Raw genomic sequence first — 14,871 nt, forward strand, 5'->3', positions numbered from 1 at the left:
CGACACCGATGACGACCGGTCGTAAGACGTTACCAAAGAGCGATCAAATGATGGCCAAGTGAATATGTGCGATGAACGCGTCTCACCTCGTTAGGGATGGCATGAAAAGGGCTGATGTCTCTTGATGAAGTTCCGTCATTCATAACGCACCGATGGCGCAGTAGAGAGGAGCAGCAGAAGCAAGGACGGTCTGTGCGTAAGCGCCAGCCCACACCCGAACTAGATCTTGTGCTTTCGAAAAGTCGCGTCGCGATACTGCGCATCGCGTTTTCAACACTCTATTCATCGTCACAAAGAATGACATGCATTTCACAACGAACACATTCGTGATCACATTGATACATTAATTCGCCACTTTTCTAATGTGTCTCATGTTTGACAAAGGGAAGGGTATCGTTCTATGCAGTCGAAATGTGAGCAAAAGATCCTCCGGAACGCCCAATGGAGTAAGTGTCTACTTCGCGCTTCGCTCCCCATACGCGCCCCATTACGGAGAAGCCGGTGATATGTACACGGAAGCAGGCACCTTCTTGCTAGCGTCTTCCTTCGCAGCAGCGAGAAGAGCCTCGGCCTCATCAGCGAGATAAGCTGGATTATTCTCGAAGCGAGGATCAAGCCACACGGCATTAGGATCATTATCCTTGATCATCTTCTTGATGGTCTTTGGTTTCTTGTGGCCTCCAGCGTAGAAGATAACAGCACGGATAGCACCGAAGATCGATACAAGACTGTAAAGTTGTTTGTACAAAGGGTAGGTCATTGCAGCCCAGAACCGGGGTTGGAGATCAGGTCGGTGCCGCGCATTGAAGTATTTGAAGGCCAGAATGGGTAGAGTGGCAGAGAGCATGAGCGGAACCCCAAGTCGCCAGAAGTTTGGATCGCCGCCCATTGTGGCGAAGACGGGAATGCGCACCCAGTCAACGATGATGGTAGCGATGGAGTATAGGTGAATGAACTTCTGGGTGAAGATACCCCAAGGCGTTGTCTGTCCGTTGAGCGAAAGTAGCATGCGGTCTGCGAAAGCGATGAGACGACCATGACGACCCATTTCCCATGAACGATATCGTTGATTCCACCAGTTAAGACCTGGCCCAAGGACAGTGGTTGGAACTTCGGTCTCGAGCACGCATGTTGCATCAAAGGCAATGCGCTTCTTCATCTTCTGCATCGAAAGGCCTGTATTGACGTCTTCTGCGATGAAGTCGATGGAGTGGTAGTTGCTAATGAGATCGATGAGTGTATCTCTTTCGCAGAACCAGCCTGCACCATGTGGGTACAACACGCCACAGATGGACGACTCAGCAAGCTTGGTGAGACCGCTCATCTTATACTCGCAGTCTTGCCATGCCACGAGGCAGAGTGGCACGTCACCGTTGGCATCAACAGCTTTGAGAGGGAAGGCACACCCCTTCGTTATGTCGTCCATCTTGTCGATCGGTGGACGGAAGGTCGCTGGGATGGAGACATCATCGTCAACAGTCATGATCCAGTCGTAGTCCTTGGCCGCTATGGCACCAACGAGTTGTGCGGCGTTCTTGCTACCAATCGGCGACCAAATGTAGTTGATGTCGGGATGCTCGCTTCGAATGAAGTTACGGAACTCGGGGGAGACCGGGTGCCTAGTGCGGCCATTATCGACGACGAAGATGTCTTGAGGTCGGAAGTGAACGAAGGCGCTCTTGAGTACCTTACTGGTAGCTTCGTGGTCACTATTGTGACATGGGATGACGAGTGCAGTGCGATGTTCTGGTGTAGCTTCGACAATGCAGATGGCCTTCTCCACATCTAGCTCGACATCCGGAGCAGCTTTTTCGACAGGCGGACCGACGGGAGGGTGAAGAGGTGGTACACGAGCAACCAGTAGGATGACAGTAATCATGATTGGTTCGAGACCGATAACTATGATGAGAACTGGTAGCATGTTGCTGCGCGTTATCTCCATGGACTTCTTGATCCAGCCGAAGTAGTGATCCGATATCGCGACTCCGACAGCAAGCGCAGCCACGATGAAGAGGATGATGTACTTCTTCCAAGTGAACGGCCAAAACACCTCACGGATATCGATCATCTGCCATATCGTCCTTGGGTGAACGTGGCTGAAGATTTTGCGCTTCATGGCCGAGAAGCCGCGAAAAACGAGATTTCGTCGATCTCGTTTCGGCACGCCTTGGCGGAGAGGAAGCGATTCGTTGCTGGACTGAGCAAGACTTGTTGTGGAGGAAGAGGGTGTCCCATATGGATAGGGCGGAGGTTGATCGTCCCAGCTGTTGACCGATCTAGATGAGCCATACGAAAGGAAAGCAGGCCGAGGATGTGGTAGGTCATTGTGATGAGAAATGGTGATCCCTGGCGAACGCAATGCAGGATGTACCGCGGTGTCTGCCGCAGAAGAGCTTGGTAGAGATGGAGAATTAATGGGCAATATCTCGTCCACGTCGACAAACGGATTGACAGGAGTCGCACCCATGGTCAAGGACGGAGTGATGTGAAGGCTTGGCCGAACGATAAATGGACGAAGAGCAATGACTAACAAAGAACTCTGAGGGTCGACTTGAACCACCTATACACAAGAAGGTACAGCATGGCTTCTCGAGCTGTTTTGAAGGTCCTATACATCCCCACCACAGACCTAGAACGAAATGTCAGAATATCGATTCTGCACTTGCCATCCCAAAACTCAACAACATCGCCGCTGCAAGTTCAGCTCTGCGCCACAACATCGTTCTGGAACACCGCAGCTAAGGATACTATTTTGATGCTGTACTCAAATCCTACACTTTGCTGTTTCGTTACTGCGCCCAGCACCAGGATTGTAGTGCGTGAACATTGCTAGCTCATCGCACATACCACTGCGGCTCAACACGAACATCCCGATCAAGGTGGTCTAGCGATGTGGGCTGTAAAAAAGAACAGTGTAGATTGGACTCGATCTGTATGTCGTGTAAGCAATGGACCTATTTGGAAGTGCCAAAACTAAAAGGGAGAAATTTGGTTACCTAGAGATTAGTGCACGAAGTACCTGTGGCTAAAGTGACGCGCCGCCTCATCGGGACGACCGAACCAAAGTTTGAAAAATTCCCCGCATCGCTTAAATCCCGGCATTAATCATTTCCACAACGCATTACCGGGTACCAGCCGTGCAAAGGGCTGACCAGGAAGTACCTCCGGACGTTGACGTTGCGTAACATCAACCTCCACGTTCTCAACACAATTCTACGTATGGTACAACCTCGCCACACGAGCGATGTTTCAGTGAAATGAGACTGACAAGTCAACTTACACAGAAGTCGTGTCTTGTAGTCTGAAAGCTTCGTGAACATACTGCGTACTACTTCGGCCCTCGTAATCAACAACACGAAATCCTACGGCTTGTACCAACAACAGTAAACGTAACATTCGCGATATACCCATGATCGATCGATTCCGATCTCAGAGACATCCTGGCAGTATCGAGTATCAGATCAGCCTGGCGACCTTACAGCACCCTTACATGGAGTGATGTGACAAATGCCTGCTCATCCCTGTTCCGAAGTTCCAGAGCTGGGGTTGTACCAAACATGTGTAGTTGCTGGCAAACGTGCAAACGCCATGTCGTGGCCAGGCGGGATGAAAAAGTACTTGTGGCTGACACGTTTCTAGACCACTGTGGTAGACTGGCTGGTACACAACAATCCACATGTGGGATTGGCTGTCAGGCAAAACCAGGATAAACAGTCAGATATTGGAAACGCATGTTGTCAGCTTGGAGAAAAGAGCGTTCCCACTATCGAATCGAAGAGGCTTTTTACGGAGAAACTGCTGTTGAGCTGAAGCTGATAGACGAAGAAAGTTGTGGAGTCTAGATCTGGAAGCACAGTTCAGTGAGCTGTACAGGCGATGGCGAGGTCGGAAGTGTTGTGGAAGTGAAGAGAAAGCAACATACATAAAGTGCGTAGGAGACTGCAGTTGAAGAGAATACCTCCATCGCTATCGATCATCATGTCTTACTTCGAAGCTCGTCCGTTTTCATCTTCTACTGATGTATCCCCTTCTTCACCTGTATCAACTATCCTCTCTGGATACAGCACCCCTGCTTCTGAGATCGACGAGCCTTCGTCCTTCATTTCGGATGGGCCCAATGCTCGTCGATCCCAGTACGTTCTTGTCGTTGGCGGTCTAGGATACATTGGCAGTCATACGTCATTGGAGCTCCTCAGAGCCGGATACAATGTTGTCATTGTCGACAATTTGGACAATTCGTACCTGTCAACACTGGACCGCATCAAGGAGCTGCGAGATGATCACTACCGAAACACTTCATGGAATCCATCTCTCACGTTCCACGAAGCCGACTATCGAAACGAGCACGCCATGTCTGTCATTCTCAAACGGTATAGCGCTGGACTGTCGGGATCCGTCATCGAAGGCGTCATCCACTTCGCCGCCCACAAGGCTGTTTCCGAAAGTATCCAGCAGCCACTGCGATACTATTCCAATAACGTCGCAGGCATGGTCACCTTCTGCACGTTATTGGACAGCCTGAATATCAAGAACCTCATCTTTTCTTCTTCTGCCGCCGTTTATGGTGAAGTGACATCCGAGGTTGGGCTGCGGATAAGCGAGAATCATTGCCTTCACGAAACCCAGGATTGGATTGATGCTGCAGGAAAGAAGCAAGTTACGCAAGGCGGCTGCACGGCGATCTCAAATCCCTACGGTCGTTCCAAATGGATGTGCGAGGCTATTTTGAATGACTTAGCGGTCTCAGATCCAGAGTGGTCCATTGTGGCTTTGCGCTACTTCAACCCCATAGGCTGCGATGCTTCTGGCAAGCTAGGAGAATACCCTAGGACAGAACCCAGCAATCTCATGCCTAGCCTACTTCGAGTCATGAACGGACAGATGCCGCATCTCAAGATCTTCGGCACGGACTGGGACACCAGGGACGGCACGGCAATGCGCGACTTTATCCATGTCAGCGATCTGGCGTTGGGCCATGTTGCTGCTCTCAAAGCGGTTGGTGAGTCGCGGCTGGAACCAGGATTCCACACGTACAACCTAGGCACCGGCGATGGTAGCTCGGTCAAGGAAATCGTGTCAGCAATGCAAACCTGTTCAGGAAAGGTCATAGAAACGCAGGAGGTTGGACGTCGTGCGGGTGACGTAGGCGTTGTTGTGGCTGACCCCACGAGGGCAGCAGTAGAGCTCGAGTGGAAGACGGCAAAGTCGATCGAAAACTGCTGCCAGGATCTGTGCCGCTTTCTTCAGATTGATGCGTCTGCGGCATATAGTTGACACTTTTACAAGTTCCTTTTGCGAGCGGGAGTCGAGACCGATGAGCGGGTTTTGTTTTCGGGTACGGTACCTTTTAGCGCTAGGACGGGCGGAGCCGCGGGAGTCAATCCAGGCATTTTTAATTGGACGCCACTAGCAAGCCACAAAACTCTGCAAGCCTCATCTGTGTCATCCTGTCATCCTTTGTTACACGTCTCGAAAACAACATAGCCTTGTAATACTCCACGTCCACGTTACGTTTCTATGAATGGAAATTTGAGCGTCGAATCCGAGCAGCTGAACGCCTTAGCTTACCATGTCTCGCCTGAACGCCTCTCCAGGTGAAATCGAGACCATGAGACCACCGAAAGGAAACCGTTACACGTATGTAGTATAAGCAAATGCGACTGATAAGTCGTAATATCTGCAGATCAAGTCTGCTGTGATCCCAATCGCTTACCTCCATTCTTTGCCATGTTTTCCAGTGCAGCTCTCCTATTGGCTTTCGCTGCGTCTTTTCTCCTCGTCCAGGTCTCTGCAGAATGTACCCAATTCTCAACCAATGGCTCGACAGCAGCAACGTACGACTTCTATCGCTTCTACGACTTTAGGAACATTCGTGATAATATTGATGGCGATGCGGCTGCCGCCTCGTCTTACGGAAAGAGTTACACGGCTACTGAATCGGCCAATGGCCAGTCCAAGATCATCGAAGCTGCTCCCTGGAACTCGGGTTGGAATGCTAGAGATTGGTTCAGACCTTCCCCCAAAAATGACACGATAGACATGCACTACAAACCGTCTCGTGTATCAATCAGTAAGCTATACTCTCTTCCGTAGCTTCTGCGCTTTCTTAACCAAAGTCAGGCAACAACACCGACAAATCGGAGGAACATTCGACTTACCTCTCTTTGCATACGACAAGGCTTTCAGACGGAAGCCAGCTGGCGGCTGAGCTTGACTTTGCAGAATACAACGTCACATTCGCCTCTATCCGCATGTCCGCGCGCATCCATGGAGCCAGTGGCGCTATTGCTGGCTTCTTCACGTACCACGATGACACATCCGAGTCGGATATAGAGATTCCAACCGGAGGCTCGGCAGAAGAAGTGCACTACTCCAATCAGCCTACCACTGACCCCGACACTGGAGTAGCTATTAATGGCGCAACATTCAATGTGTCAATGGAGGCTCACCAACCCACTTCGACTTGGAACAATTACAGACTGGACTGGGTGGATGGAAGAAGCGCGTGGTATATGAACGGAGCGCAGTCAGCGGATACAGAAGTTAATGTGCCGGATAAGGAGAGCATGATCATCCTGAGTCTTTGGAGTAACGGTGGTACTTTCTCTGGACGTATGGACATTGGTCAAGATGCCTGGTTCGATGTACAATGGGTTGAGCTGTTATTCAACACGAGTACCAGTGCCAGTCCGGATACGAGTGGTACGGTATGCTCGGTAGAGTCATCGCTGGGTTCGCCGACACCCAACGCATCTCCTTGTCTTCGGGATCTAGTCACGGAGTGCATTTGGTGGGCTATTGGGGTGGCGTCAACAGTGAGCTTCATGGCCTTCATGTAGTAACCCGCGTTGAGAGGAAGTTTGAATGTTGGACACGGCATATGTGGTGCATGTTTATAATAGTCAAATCATAGATCATGTCTTACATGGATGATCGGAACCACCGCGCCCTATTTGAAAAGGTTCTTGGCAAAGATGCGCCATCTTGTGGGAAACAAATGATGTTTCACTTCTCTCCAAGCAACGGCACGAGGTTCGCAACGGTATCCCATCTTAATGGCACCAACACCCTCCATCCTCCCTTCGCAACACTATGCAAGTATATCGTGTGATCCAATAGTGATGATCCCTTTGGCCGCTCGTAATCTCCACGCAAAGGTATCTTGACAGTCCGTACTCCGGACCAAGGTTGGCACTGCACCCGCTCCCCACTATCGGCAGGCTCACTACCAAGTTTGCCTTGCTCAGTCCAACGTTTTACTAACAGCCATTTGATGACCTCTGGATGCTGACATGCTGCTGCGTGGGCATTGAGAGATCGACCTCGATGCTTGTACTCCAGCTTGGCTCCCTGCCGGACAAGGTACGCGACAGAGGGTAGCTGTCCGACTCGACAGGCGGCAAGGAGTGCTGTATCGCCGTTCTTGCGAGTAAGTTCGAGCTGCGCGCCAGCTTTGACACAAACTTGGATAAAGTCTGGGCCACTTCCGATCGCACTTTCAATCAACACTGTATCTCCGTCCTCATTTCTCATTGTCAGGAACAAACTCCTGGAGGCCTTCGAAGAATAAGAAAGAAACAAGCGCAAAGCTTGAATCCCTGGCCCTATCATGGGAACGTGATCTTCATTAACCATGTGGCTCAAATCTAGGCAGCGTGCGTAGATATAAGTGGCAAGATCTCTACATGGTAACGCGTAGTACACCGGAGAATGGTTTCTGTTATCGAGCTGATAGGGGTCGCATCCGGAGTCAAGTAAGAACATCAACATCTTGATGTTTATTCCTTGATAAGAATTATGCATTGCGTTTTCGCCAGCGAGGTTTACCGCCGCCAAATTGGCGCCATGCTTCAATAACGTCGAGGCAGCGTGTATTGCGCCGAATTCCGCAGCAGCCATGAGTGGCGTCTTTTGGAAAACGTCAACAGCATCAGGTCTTGCTCCAGCTTTCAATAGCTTTTCAATAAGAATGCTACTATCAGCCTGCACAGCATAGTGTAATGGTGATCGTCCAGTTGCATCTTTCACATTCGCGTCGACGCCGTATTTGAGGAGGAGGTCGATAGCATCGGGACTATTGCTCATCGCAGCCACATGAAGCGTTGCGCAACCTGGCTGTAGCTCTGGTATCGATACCTTGTCAGATTCTGTTGCAAGACTCTCGAGGCCAGCTTTCAAGATTGAGGAAGAGCTCACATCGAACCTTCCGGTGGCCATATGTAGACTGTCTCTATGTTAACGTCAGAAAGTCATCCCATGAAGGCTTGGTAGATCCTTAGGGTATCCTTGACTACAAGTCTGCTAGATCTGACGTACCTGAACAAGTTCACGTGCGCAACAACGTGATTTGCAAGTATCTCGATTGCCCCGGGATTAAAGGCGGCCGCGACATGGAACGGTCGCCAATAACCGAATCTCTGACTCCAATGTGTTTCGTGTAATAGGCACTGCTCGAGAAGCTGCTTAAGCAAAGGATTGAGAATTGGCTTTCGAATGGCTATCTCGAGAGCTGAGGCCTGGAAGCCGACGTTGGCGGAATTCCGACATGGGACACCGTATGTGGAAGCTCCATGATCAAGAAACAACTTCGCGATGTCTAGTTGATTGTGAGATAGTGCAACGACAAGCGGTGTGCATGGAGCGCATTCTTCGACCACTTTGGGCAAGCATGGTGTAGTCGCAATGATTGAATTGCAGGCCTCAAGATCTCCGTTCACAATCGCCCTGTACAAGCTTCCAGATGATTTCAGTTTGAGCCTACGCCGGATAGCTTCCATCACAATGGGAGAAATTGGAAATCCGACATTGAGAAGAAGCTCGAGCAAATCTGCACAAATTGCCGGATCTACCTGCATCTCCGGTGTGATACCTGTTGAATCGGCGCAAAACTCCGCTCCAGCTTCGACAAGTGCGATCGCGGTTTCAAGACAGCCCCATCTCATAGCAACGTGCAGCGCGGAGATCTTTCTTTTGCCGCACTTTGCCTTGATGTCCGCTCCGTGTTTCAACAGCCATCTGGTTGTATGAGGTGAATTCATGCATACGGCAAAATGGAGTGGGGTGACTCCGTCTTGGGCTTCTGCATTGATGTTGCCGACAACGTTGTTGCCGTGCAGAAACTGAAGCGTATCTGATGTATAGTTGTAGGCTGCAAAATGTGTCGGAGAGCAACGATGGTAATTCCAATGAGATAGTGGACCCAGAGGTTTGCCATCTGAAAGACTAGATAACATTACAAGCGTTGCGGGCCGTGTCCATTCCTCGTCTTGCCTGATAATTTGTCGTAGGTATTCCAACAAGATCAGATGCTCACCATCGATGGCATAGTGTATTACAGTCCATCCGGTTTGATCAGTGAGTAGTAAATCCGCAGAGAAAGCCACTAACAGTTTCATGCATTCAAGTTGGCCATTTACAGCTGCTTCGATAGCTGCTGTCCAACCATGAATCGATCTCGCGTTAGGATCAACACCTCTTTGCAATAGTGTTTTCAGCTTTGAAACACGTAAGGCCATTTCTCGCTGTGCTTCGCCAACCGCCGATCGGGCCGCGTGCTCCTCATCCGTAAAGGTTTCCGGCCGACAAAGCTCAAAATGTCTCATTGAGCCTTCTGCATCGAGCTTAGGGACTCGAACAGGGTCCGCATGAGCGAGGATCTTGTCGAATGATCTCGCTTCAATGGTGCCTTTGATAGCAATATCAATAGCCGAGTCTCCATCGTAGTATCCACATGTAGCGTGAACATCTACTCCCAGGCGAAGTAGCTGCTCAATGACGTCGTTGTCGGATTGAGTGATAGACCAGAGCAAAGGTCGTACTGCTTGTGGGTGTGAAACAGGTAGACTATTGGCTGTCGTAGTCTCGAGCACGTGCCGTATAACGGCCTTGACAGAGGTTGTTATAAACTCCTGGTCCTCTATACTGGTTTTCGAAACAGTATCTAGGCACATCTCTATCAAGAGAGCAATTCCAGAGTTGATAGTGGCCTCTTCGTAGGCTTTCAACCCACCTCGTTCTGTCAGGATATCTGAAAATGCTACGAGCGAATCAAGTTCGAAAAGCGGTGCTGGGCGAAGCAGATGATGTGGTATGGTTTTAGTACAGAAATAGAACCAAGCAAAGTTGCCCTTCTAATCCTGAGTGGTCGTGCAGAAGGTCGTAGCAAGCAGCTCCATCACTGAAAGACTGAGATACGTGGAGTCAGATTCAGAGTATCCCAGCGCTTTCAGTCTCTGCGAGTGCTGGTCAACTTCTAGGAAGTCGAGGAGAGGTGATCTTCCGTCAATATCAAGATGATTTACATCAAGACCATGGTTTAGGAGCATTCTCAGTATGCCGGGGGTCGTTTCTTGGGTGACAAAGTACAAGGCACTTCGATCCTGATCAGATCCGCTGTGTAGGCTGGCACCCATTTGCACAAGTTCTTGCAAGATATCTTCGAGACCAGTCGCTATGGCAGAATGGATAGCTTGCGGATCTGTCGCAAGGACTTTGTTTGCCGGAAGTGACCTTAGCATTCGAAATGCGATATGGTTCTCTCGGTACAAGATTGCGTCCAGAAATGGGGTTCTGCCTAGTTTGCTCTGTATGCAGAGGTAAGGATGATCCGGTCCAAGTTCCGCGATGAGTAAATCAAGAACGTCTAAGCGCCCTTTCTCAGCTACGACGTGCCAAACGCCTCTCCCATCACGATCTACAACTTCTGTGGCGTTACTTTGGATCAGGCGGCGTAGCAGAGGTTCCTCTTTTATGCCGTAACTGATTGCGTGTTGCAAAACTGTACATCCAGACTCATCCAACTGAGCGGCATCAAAACCTTTGTCCAGAAGCAGCTCCATACATTCTGGCGAATTATGTTCTGCCGCTATGTGAAGCAGTGTTGCCGAGCGACATGGCCCTTCCATGTTCACCGAGAATCGCTCGTCAGTTGTAAGATGTAGTAGATTTGACACTGGACCATACTTGGCTGTATAGACAACAGCATCCGCATACGTCTCGTCGCTCATATATTGCATCGTGCTGATTCTAGTATCCAGAGGCGAGTTGGTCTCTAATGGAATACCATTTGCTCGAGCAAGATCAAGAAGTCGCATTCTGACATCTAAGGGAATCTTTTCATCTTCAACGCCATTAATCGAGGCGACAAAGTTCTCCAAGAACAGTTTATTACCCCCGCGAAGGTTTTCCTCCAGATAATGGGTGAAACTCTCAGATAGAGGCATGCCATAGCGAAGCATCTCCACGGAAAGTGTCCATGGACCGTGAAATACAGCGAGAAGCAGAGAGTTCAGATCTCCCCCGTCCACATCGTAGGCGGCACCGGCTTCGATTAGTGTCGATATGATACTTTCAGTGGCGCTTTGAAAGAGGTGCTCGAACAAATGGAAGCTTATCTTCCCAGATTTCATGAAATATGGACCAACCACCACCCATTCCAATGGAGTGCCGAGTGCGGACTTTTGATTTATATCGCATCCTTCATCGAGTAGCCATCGACACACTGTTCCGAAACCAAACATAGCCGCAGCATGCAGGCTGCTGAACTCGTATGAACAGAGTTCATCCACCCATTCGTCTTCTTTAGCTTCATCCCTCAGATATGGAACATAGTGTAAAACAAGACGGGTGAGATTGTAGGACTTTGGTGGGCGAAATAGCCTTTGAAGATATCTCTGTATATCGTCGTCATGCGTAACCTGGCCGACGTAGTTGGTTAGACAAATTGTTGCATGATGGTAGAATGGATGGTCCTCAAAATCTTCCTCAAAGTCAAAAGGGGGCTGATTGAATGACGGGAGACATAGATAATTCAGACATGTCTTGGCCAATATGAGCTCGTCAGTGGAGCTCAGGCGGAACTCGTTCAGTTCCGCATCGTTGGGGTTGATCGCCTCCAGAAATTCTTGGACAGTAAAATGAGCCAACTCGAGTTTGGTACATGACGAATTACTTGTGTAACTGAAACCGCTGGTTCTGCGAACTAAGCTCCCATAATATCGAAGTAGATCTTCTATATCGGGGCATGCCTCAGGGTCCAATTCCTCGTCCTTCTCGTCTATGGCGACAATCTCTGATAATTGCTCGACAGAGAGCCCGGAATGGTGGGCGTATGTGATCCACTGTAAGGTTCTCCGTACAAGCGGCCTAGCGGAGGCCTCGACACGCGTGAGTACTCTTGCATAGGTTTCGTTCAGAGTTGTGGGCAGACACGTTAAAGCTTTACGACGAAGCGCATCTGTCGGAAGCTCACAGAGGTGATCGAGCTGGCAAGACACCCAACGGAACCTGTAGTGATAAGCAAATGTTAGAGAAAGCGTATCCAGCAGCACTCACATGCCCTTTGCTCGAGTTACGAGTTGACGAACAATTTCGTCTTTGAGGTTACTACTCTTCAGCCGAAGTTTCTTCTTTTTGAGCCTATCTTCGATCTCGGTTCTGACATAATGTTCTACGTCCTCTGTGTGCGCAGCGATCTCGATATGCCCGAACATAAGCGAATCAAGTTCCGTACGGATATCAAGCTCGTCTCTGCTGAGAAAACACATGGAGATAACAGCATGATCACTCCCCAGCGATTTGAGTTTTCTCGCTACCTCGCCAGCCTGCTCATTGCACTCGTCAAGCCCGTCTACTATCAAACGTACGTCCTCGAAGTAATTGGACATCTTCCGTAGCAGGTCAATGAGTTCTTCAACTTCAGGGCTCCGTCGCAGCTGGTGCTGTGGCCGTAGTTCATTGTCGTAGTCCTTGAGTAGCTGGAAACAGCTTTCGTGTTGCCGTGCGAGCTGCGATGTAAGGCTACTCAGGATTTGAACCACGTCTTGGCTCCTGATATTCTTGTAATCGCAGTAAAAGAACGCTACTGCTCTATCATCCGTAGCTTGATTCAAGCATTGCTGAATAATAAGACTGGAGAGGATCGTCTTGCCAGCACCAGGGATGCCGCTCAGCCACAGGTGTAAGTTTGATCCTTGCATCCATGTGGTGAACTCATCATTTTTAGTAAGCCAAAACCCGGTCGTGGTATGTCTAATCCGTGTATTGGTACGGAATGAATCTTCCGGATTGACGGAAAGGAAGTTGTCCAGAATCTTCTGACGTTCCGCGTTCACAACGATCTTGGTGTCGATATTCTGTTTGTCTCGCAATCTTGTCTCAAGGCCAGCAACACCCGAGAGTAGCTGATCTTGTTTAGAAAGACACTGGAGCAAAGCCGCCATGGTATCAACCGAGAGAGCAAAGTTAAGGTGGTCTCGATGGCCTCGTATGTCGTCGACGAACTTCTTTGTATCGACAGCCTTGAAAGGCCAACTGAGCTTGTGTACCGTGCTACGTATCTTGCCTTTATCAAAAATCCCGGCTTTTTCAATGTTATCCTTTAATTTGTAGAGAGTGTTGAGACATGCGTCGATATGATCTAGGCGTATCGAATTGTTTTGCAATTCGCTGGTTTCCAAGTCCTGGGCGATCAGTTGGAGGTTGTGGAGTACGCCACTGAGCGCAGCGACTTCATTCTTGAGGGTTTTCACTTCCTTCTCAGCACTTTTTACATCTTTGACATAGTGGTAGAGCTTGCGAAAGATTGTGTCGCTCAGTGAGATGAGACCTGAGATCGAGCCGGCCACCGATAGAGGGTCCATCACTCTCGAGGAAGGAGCGTGGTCGCTCAAAACAAAGCGAGCAACAGGCCATAAGGGGAAGGACTCAATTTAAAAGGACCTTAGTTCGTCCCAGAGCACACAAGGCTGCGATTCAGCCTTGCTCCTCGCATGCTGATTGCAGATGGTGGAGGCGCAACAGGTGGCTGGTGACACGCCTCGTCTACATGTCGGCCTTAGGGAACACGTACACAACTTAGTACCTACTCGTGTCGTAGCGTTAGTGGCGTCTTGGATGGCTATATTTCTGCCTGTATGGTGCTTCACGCTGTAGGCAGACTGATGTCTTCTACTAAAGTAAGTGGTGAGGTGGCAGACGCTCGGCCGTAAGCGCTGAAAGTAGTGGGGTCGAGCACGCATCCGTCATCGGTCAGAGCACCCCATTGTGATGTCATTGGCCCTTCTTCGTTACGGTTAACAAACCACATATCTCCACTGTAGGTGCTGCTGACACATTTTTCTGTGGCTGCGCCATGTATGCTTCCTTCTTGACTGGCAGGGGAAAGTTGAAGTTCAGCTCTCAGCAGAGCCTGGTGGTCGCGGTTTCCCGGGATGATGCCCTCCTATCCCGCAAATCCTGCGACCAACGCCGACACCACAACACAACATCAGATCATCGCAGGATTGCGATATTATTCCCCATGATGGGGTGGCTCGCCATCGATCTAGCGCTCATTGATCAAGTTGCTCAAACGACAATGATAATACCACGTCGTCACGTATGAGCCAATACAAGGGATATCGCACCGGGGTCGGTCAACACAATAGTGTGGCAATGATTGCGCACGGTTGGCATACCAAGCAAAGACATGGATATGCCTTTGGTAGGGATTTGACGTGTTGATATCTGATGGTAGAGTGATTGGGCTACGAGCCCCCACGATTTGTCAGTCGCAAGGCGCAAGCTTAATGTTACGCGAGGATCGAGTCAACCTTATCATCTTGCCTGTAAACCCCCGCATTGCAACGAGGACTGCGAGCCAGCGATGCAGGCTGAATTAGCCGCCAAGAGTGTCTGGAAATTTTGGCTGGGTATTCTGTGATTCTTACTCATTGATAAATGCTTGCTTCGTTCGTAATCCCCGAAGGCTTGCTGCTTCCTCATATGTCTACCTCGCATCTCGGAGTTCGCGTCGTACTGTCTTTGTACCGATTCTATTGATGGGATTTTTAGTGTCAACCGTCCGGGTACCCAGAGGGAGGAGTGATGGAC

General features: G+C 49.7%; 5 protein-coding genes across 5 annotated transcripts; 2 read left to right on the forward strand and 3 right to left on the reverse strand.

Annotated features, from left to right (window-relative positions):
• Positions 1 to 487: 487 nt before the first annotated feature.
• J4E82_008024 (uncharacterized protein) lies at positions 488 to 2,068 on the reverse strand (the record flags this gene model as incomplete). Its single annotated transcript, XM_051734263.1, has 1 exon — positions 488 to 2,068. One exon carries the CDS (start codon positions 2,066 to 2,068, stop codon positions 488 to 490), a length of 1,581 nt encoding a protein of 526 aa, XP_051585970.1.
• Positions 2,069 to 3,978: 1,910 nt separating this feature from the next.
• J4E82_008025 (uncharacterized protein) lies at positions 3,979 to 5,274 on the forward strand (the record flags this gene model as incomplete). The annotated part of the gene is made up of 1 exon (XM_051734264.1): positions 3,979 to 5,274. The coding sequence occupies one exon, from the start codon at positions 3,979 to 3,981 to the stop codon at positions 5,272 to 5,274; it is 1,296 nt and encodes a 431-aa protein (XP_051585971.1).
• Positions 5,275 to 5,727: 453 nt separating this feature from the next.
• On the forward strand, positions 5,728 to 6,839 carry J4E82_008026 (uncharacterized protein; the record flags this gene model as incomplete). Its single annotated transcript, XM_051734265.1, has 2 exons — positions 5,728 to 6,070; positions 6,121 to 6,839. The coding sequence occupies 2 exons, from the start codon at positions 5,728 to 5,730 to the stop codon at positions 6,837 to 6,839; spliced, it is 1,062 nt and encodes a 353-aa protein (XP_051585972.1).
• Positions 6,840 to 7,005: 166 nt separating this feature from the next.
• Positions 7,006 to 8,217, reverse strand: J4E82_008027 (uncharacterized protein; the record flags this gene model as incomplete). The annotated part of the gene is made up of 1 exon (XM_051734266.1): positions 7,006 to 8,217. One exon carries the CDS (start codon positions 8,215 to 8,217, stop codon positions 7,006 to 7,008), a length of 1,212 nt encoding a protein of 403 aa, XP_051585973.1.
• A 1,913-nt stretch (positions 8,218 to 10,130) lies between these two features.
• Positions 10,131 to 13,640, reverse strand: J4E82_008028 (uncharacterized protein; the record flags this gene model as incomplete). The annotated part of the gene is made up of 2 exons (XM_051734267.1): positions 10,131 to 12,285; positions 12,334 to 13,640. The coding sequence occupies 2 exons, from the start codon at positions 13,638 to 13,640 to the stop codon at positions 10,131 to 10,133; spliced, it is 3,462 nt and encodes a 1,153-aa protein (XP_051585974.1).
• Between the last annotated feature and the right edge of the window lie 1,231 nt (positions 13,641 to 14,871).

This window comes from Alternaria postmessia (assembly GCF_024291825.1).
Source record: "Alternaria postmessia strain BMP 2775 chromosome Unknown scaffold_60, whole genome shotgun sequence".
Lineage (NCBI taxonomy): Eukaryota > Fungi > Ascomycota > Dothideomycetes > Pleosporales > Pleosporaceae > Alternaria > Alternaria postmessia.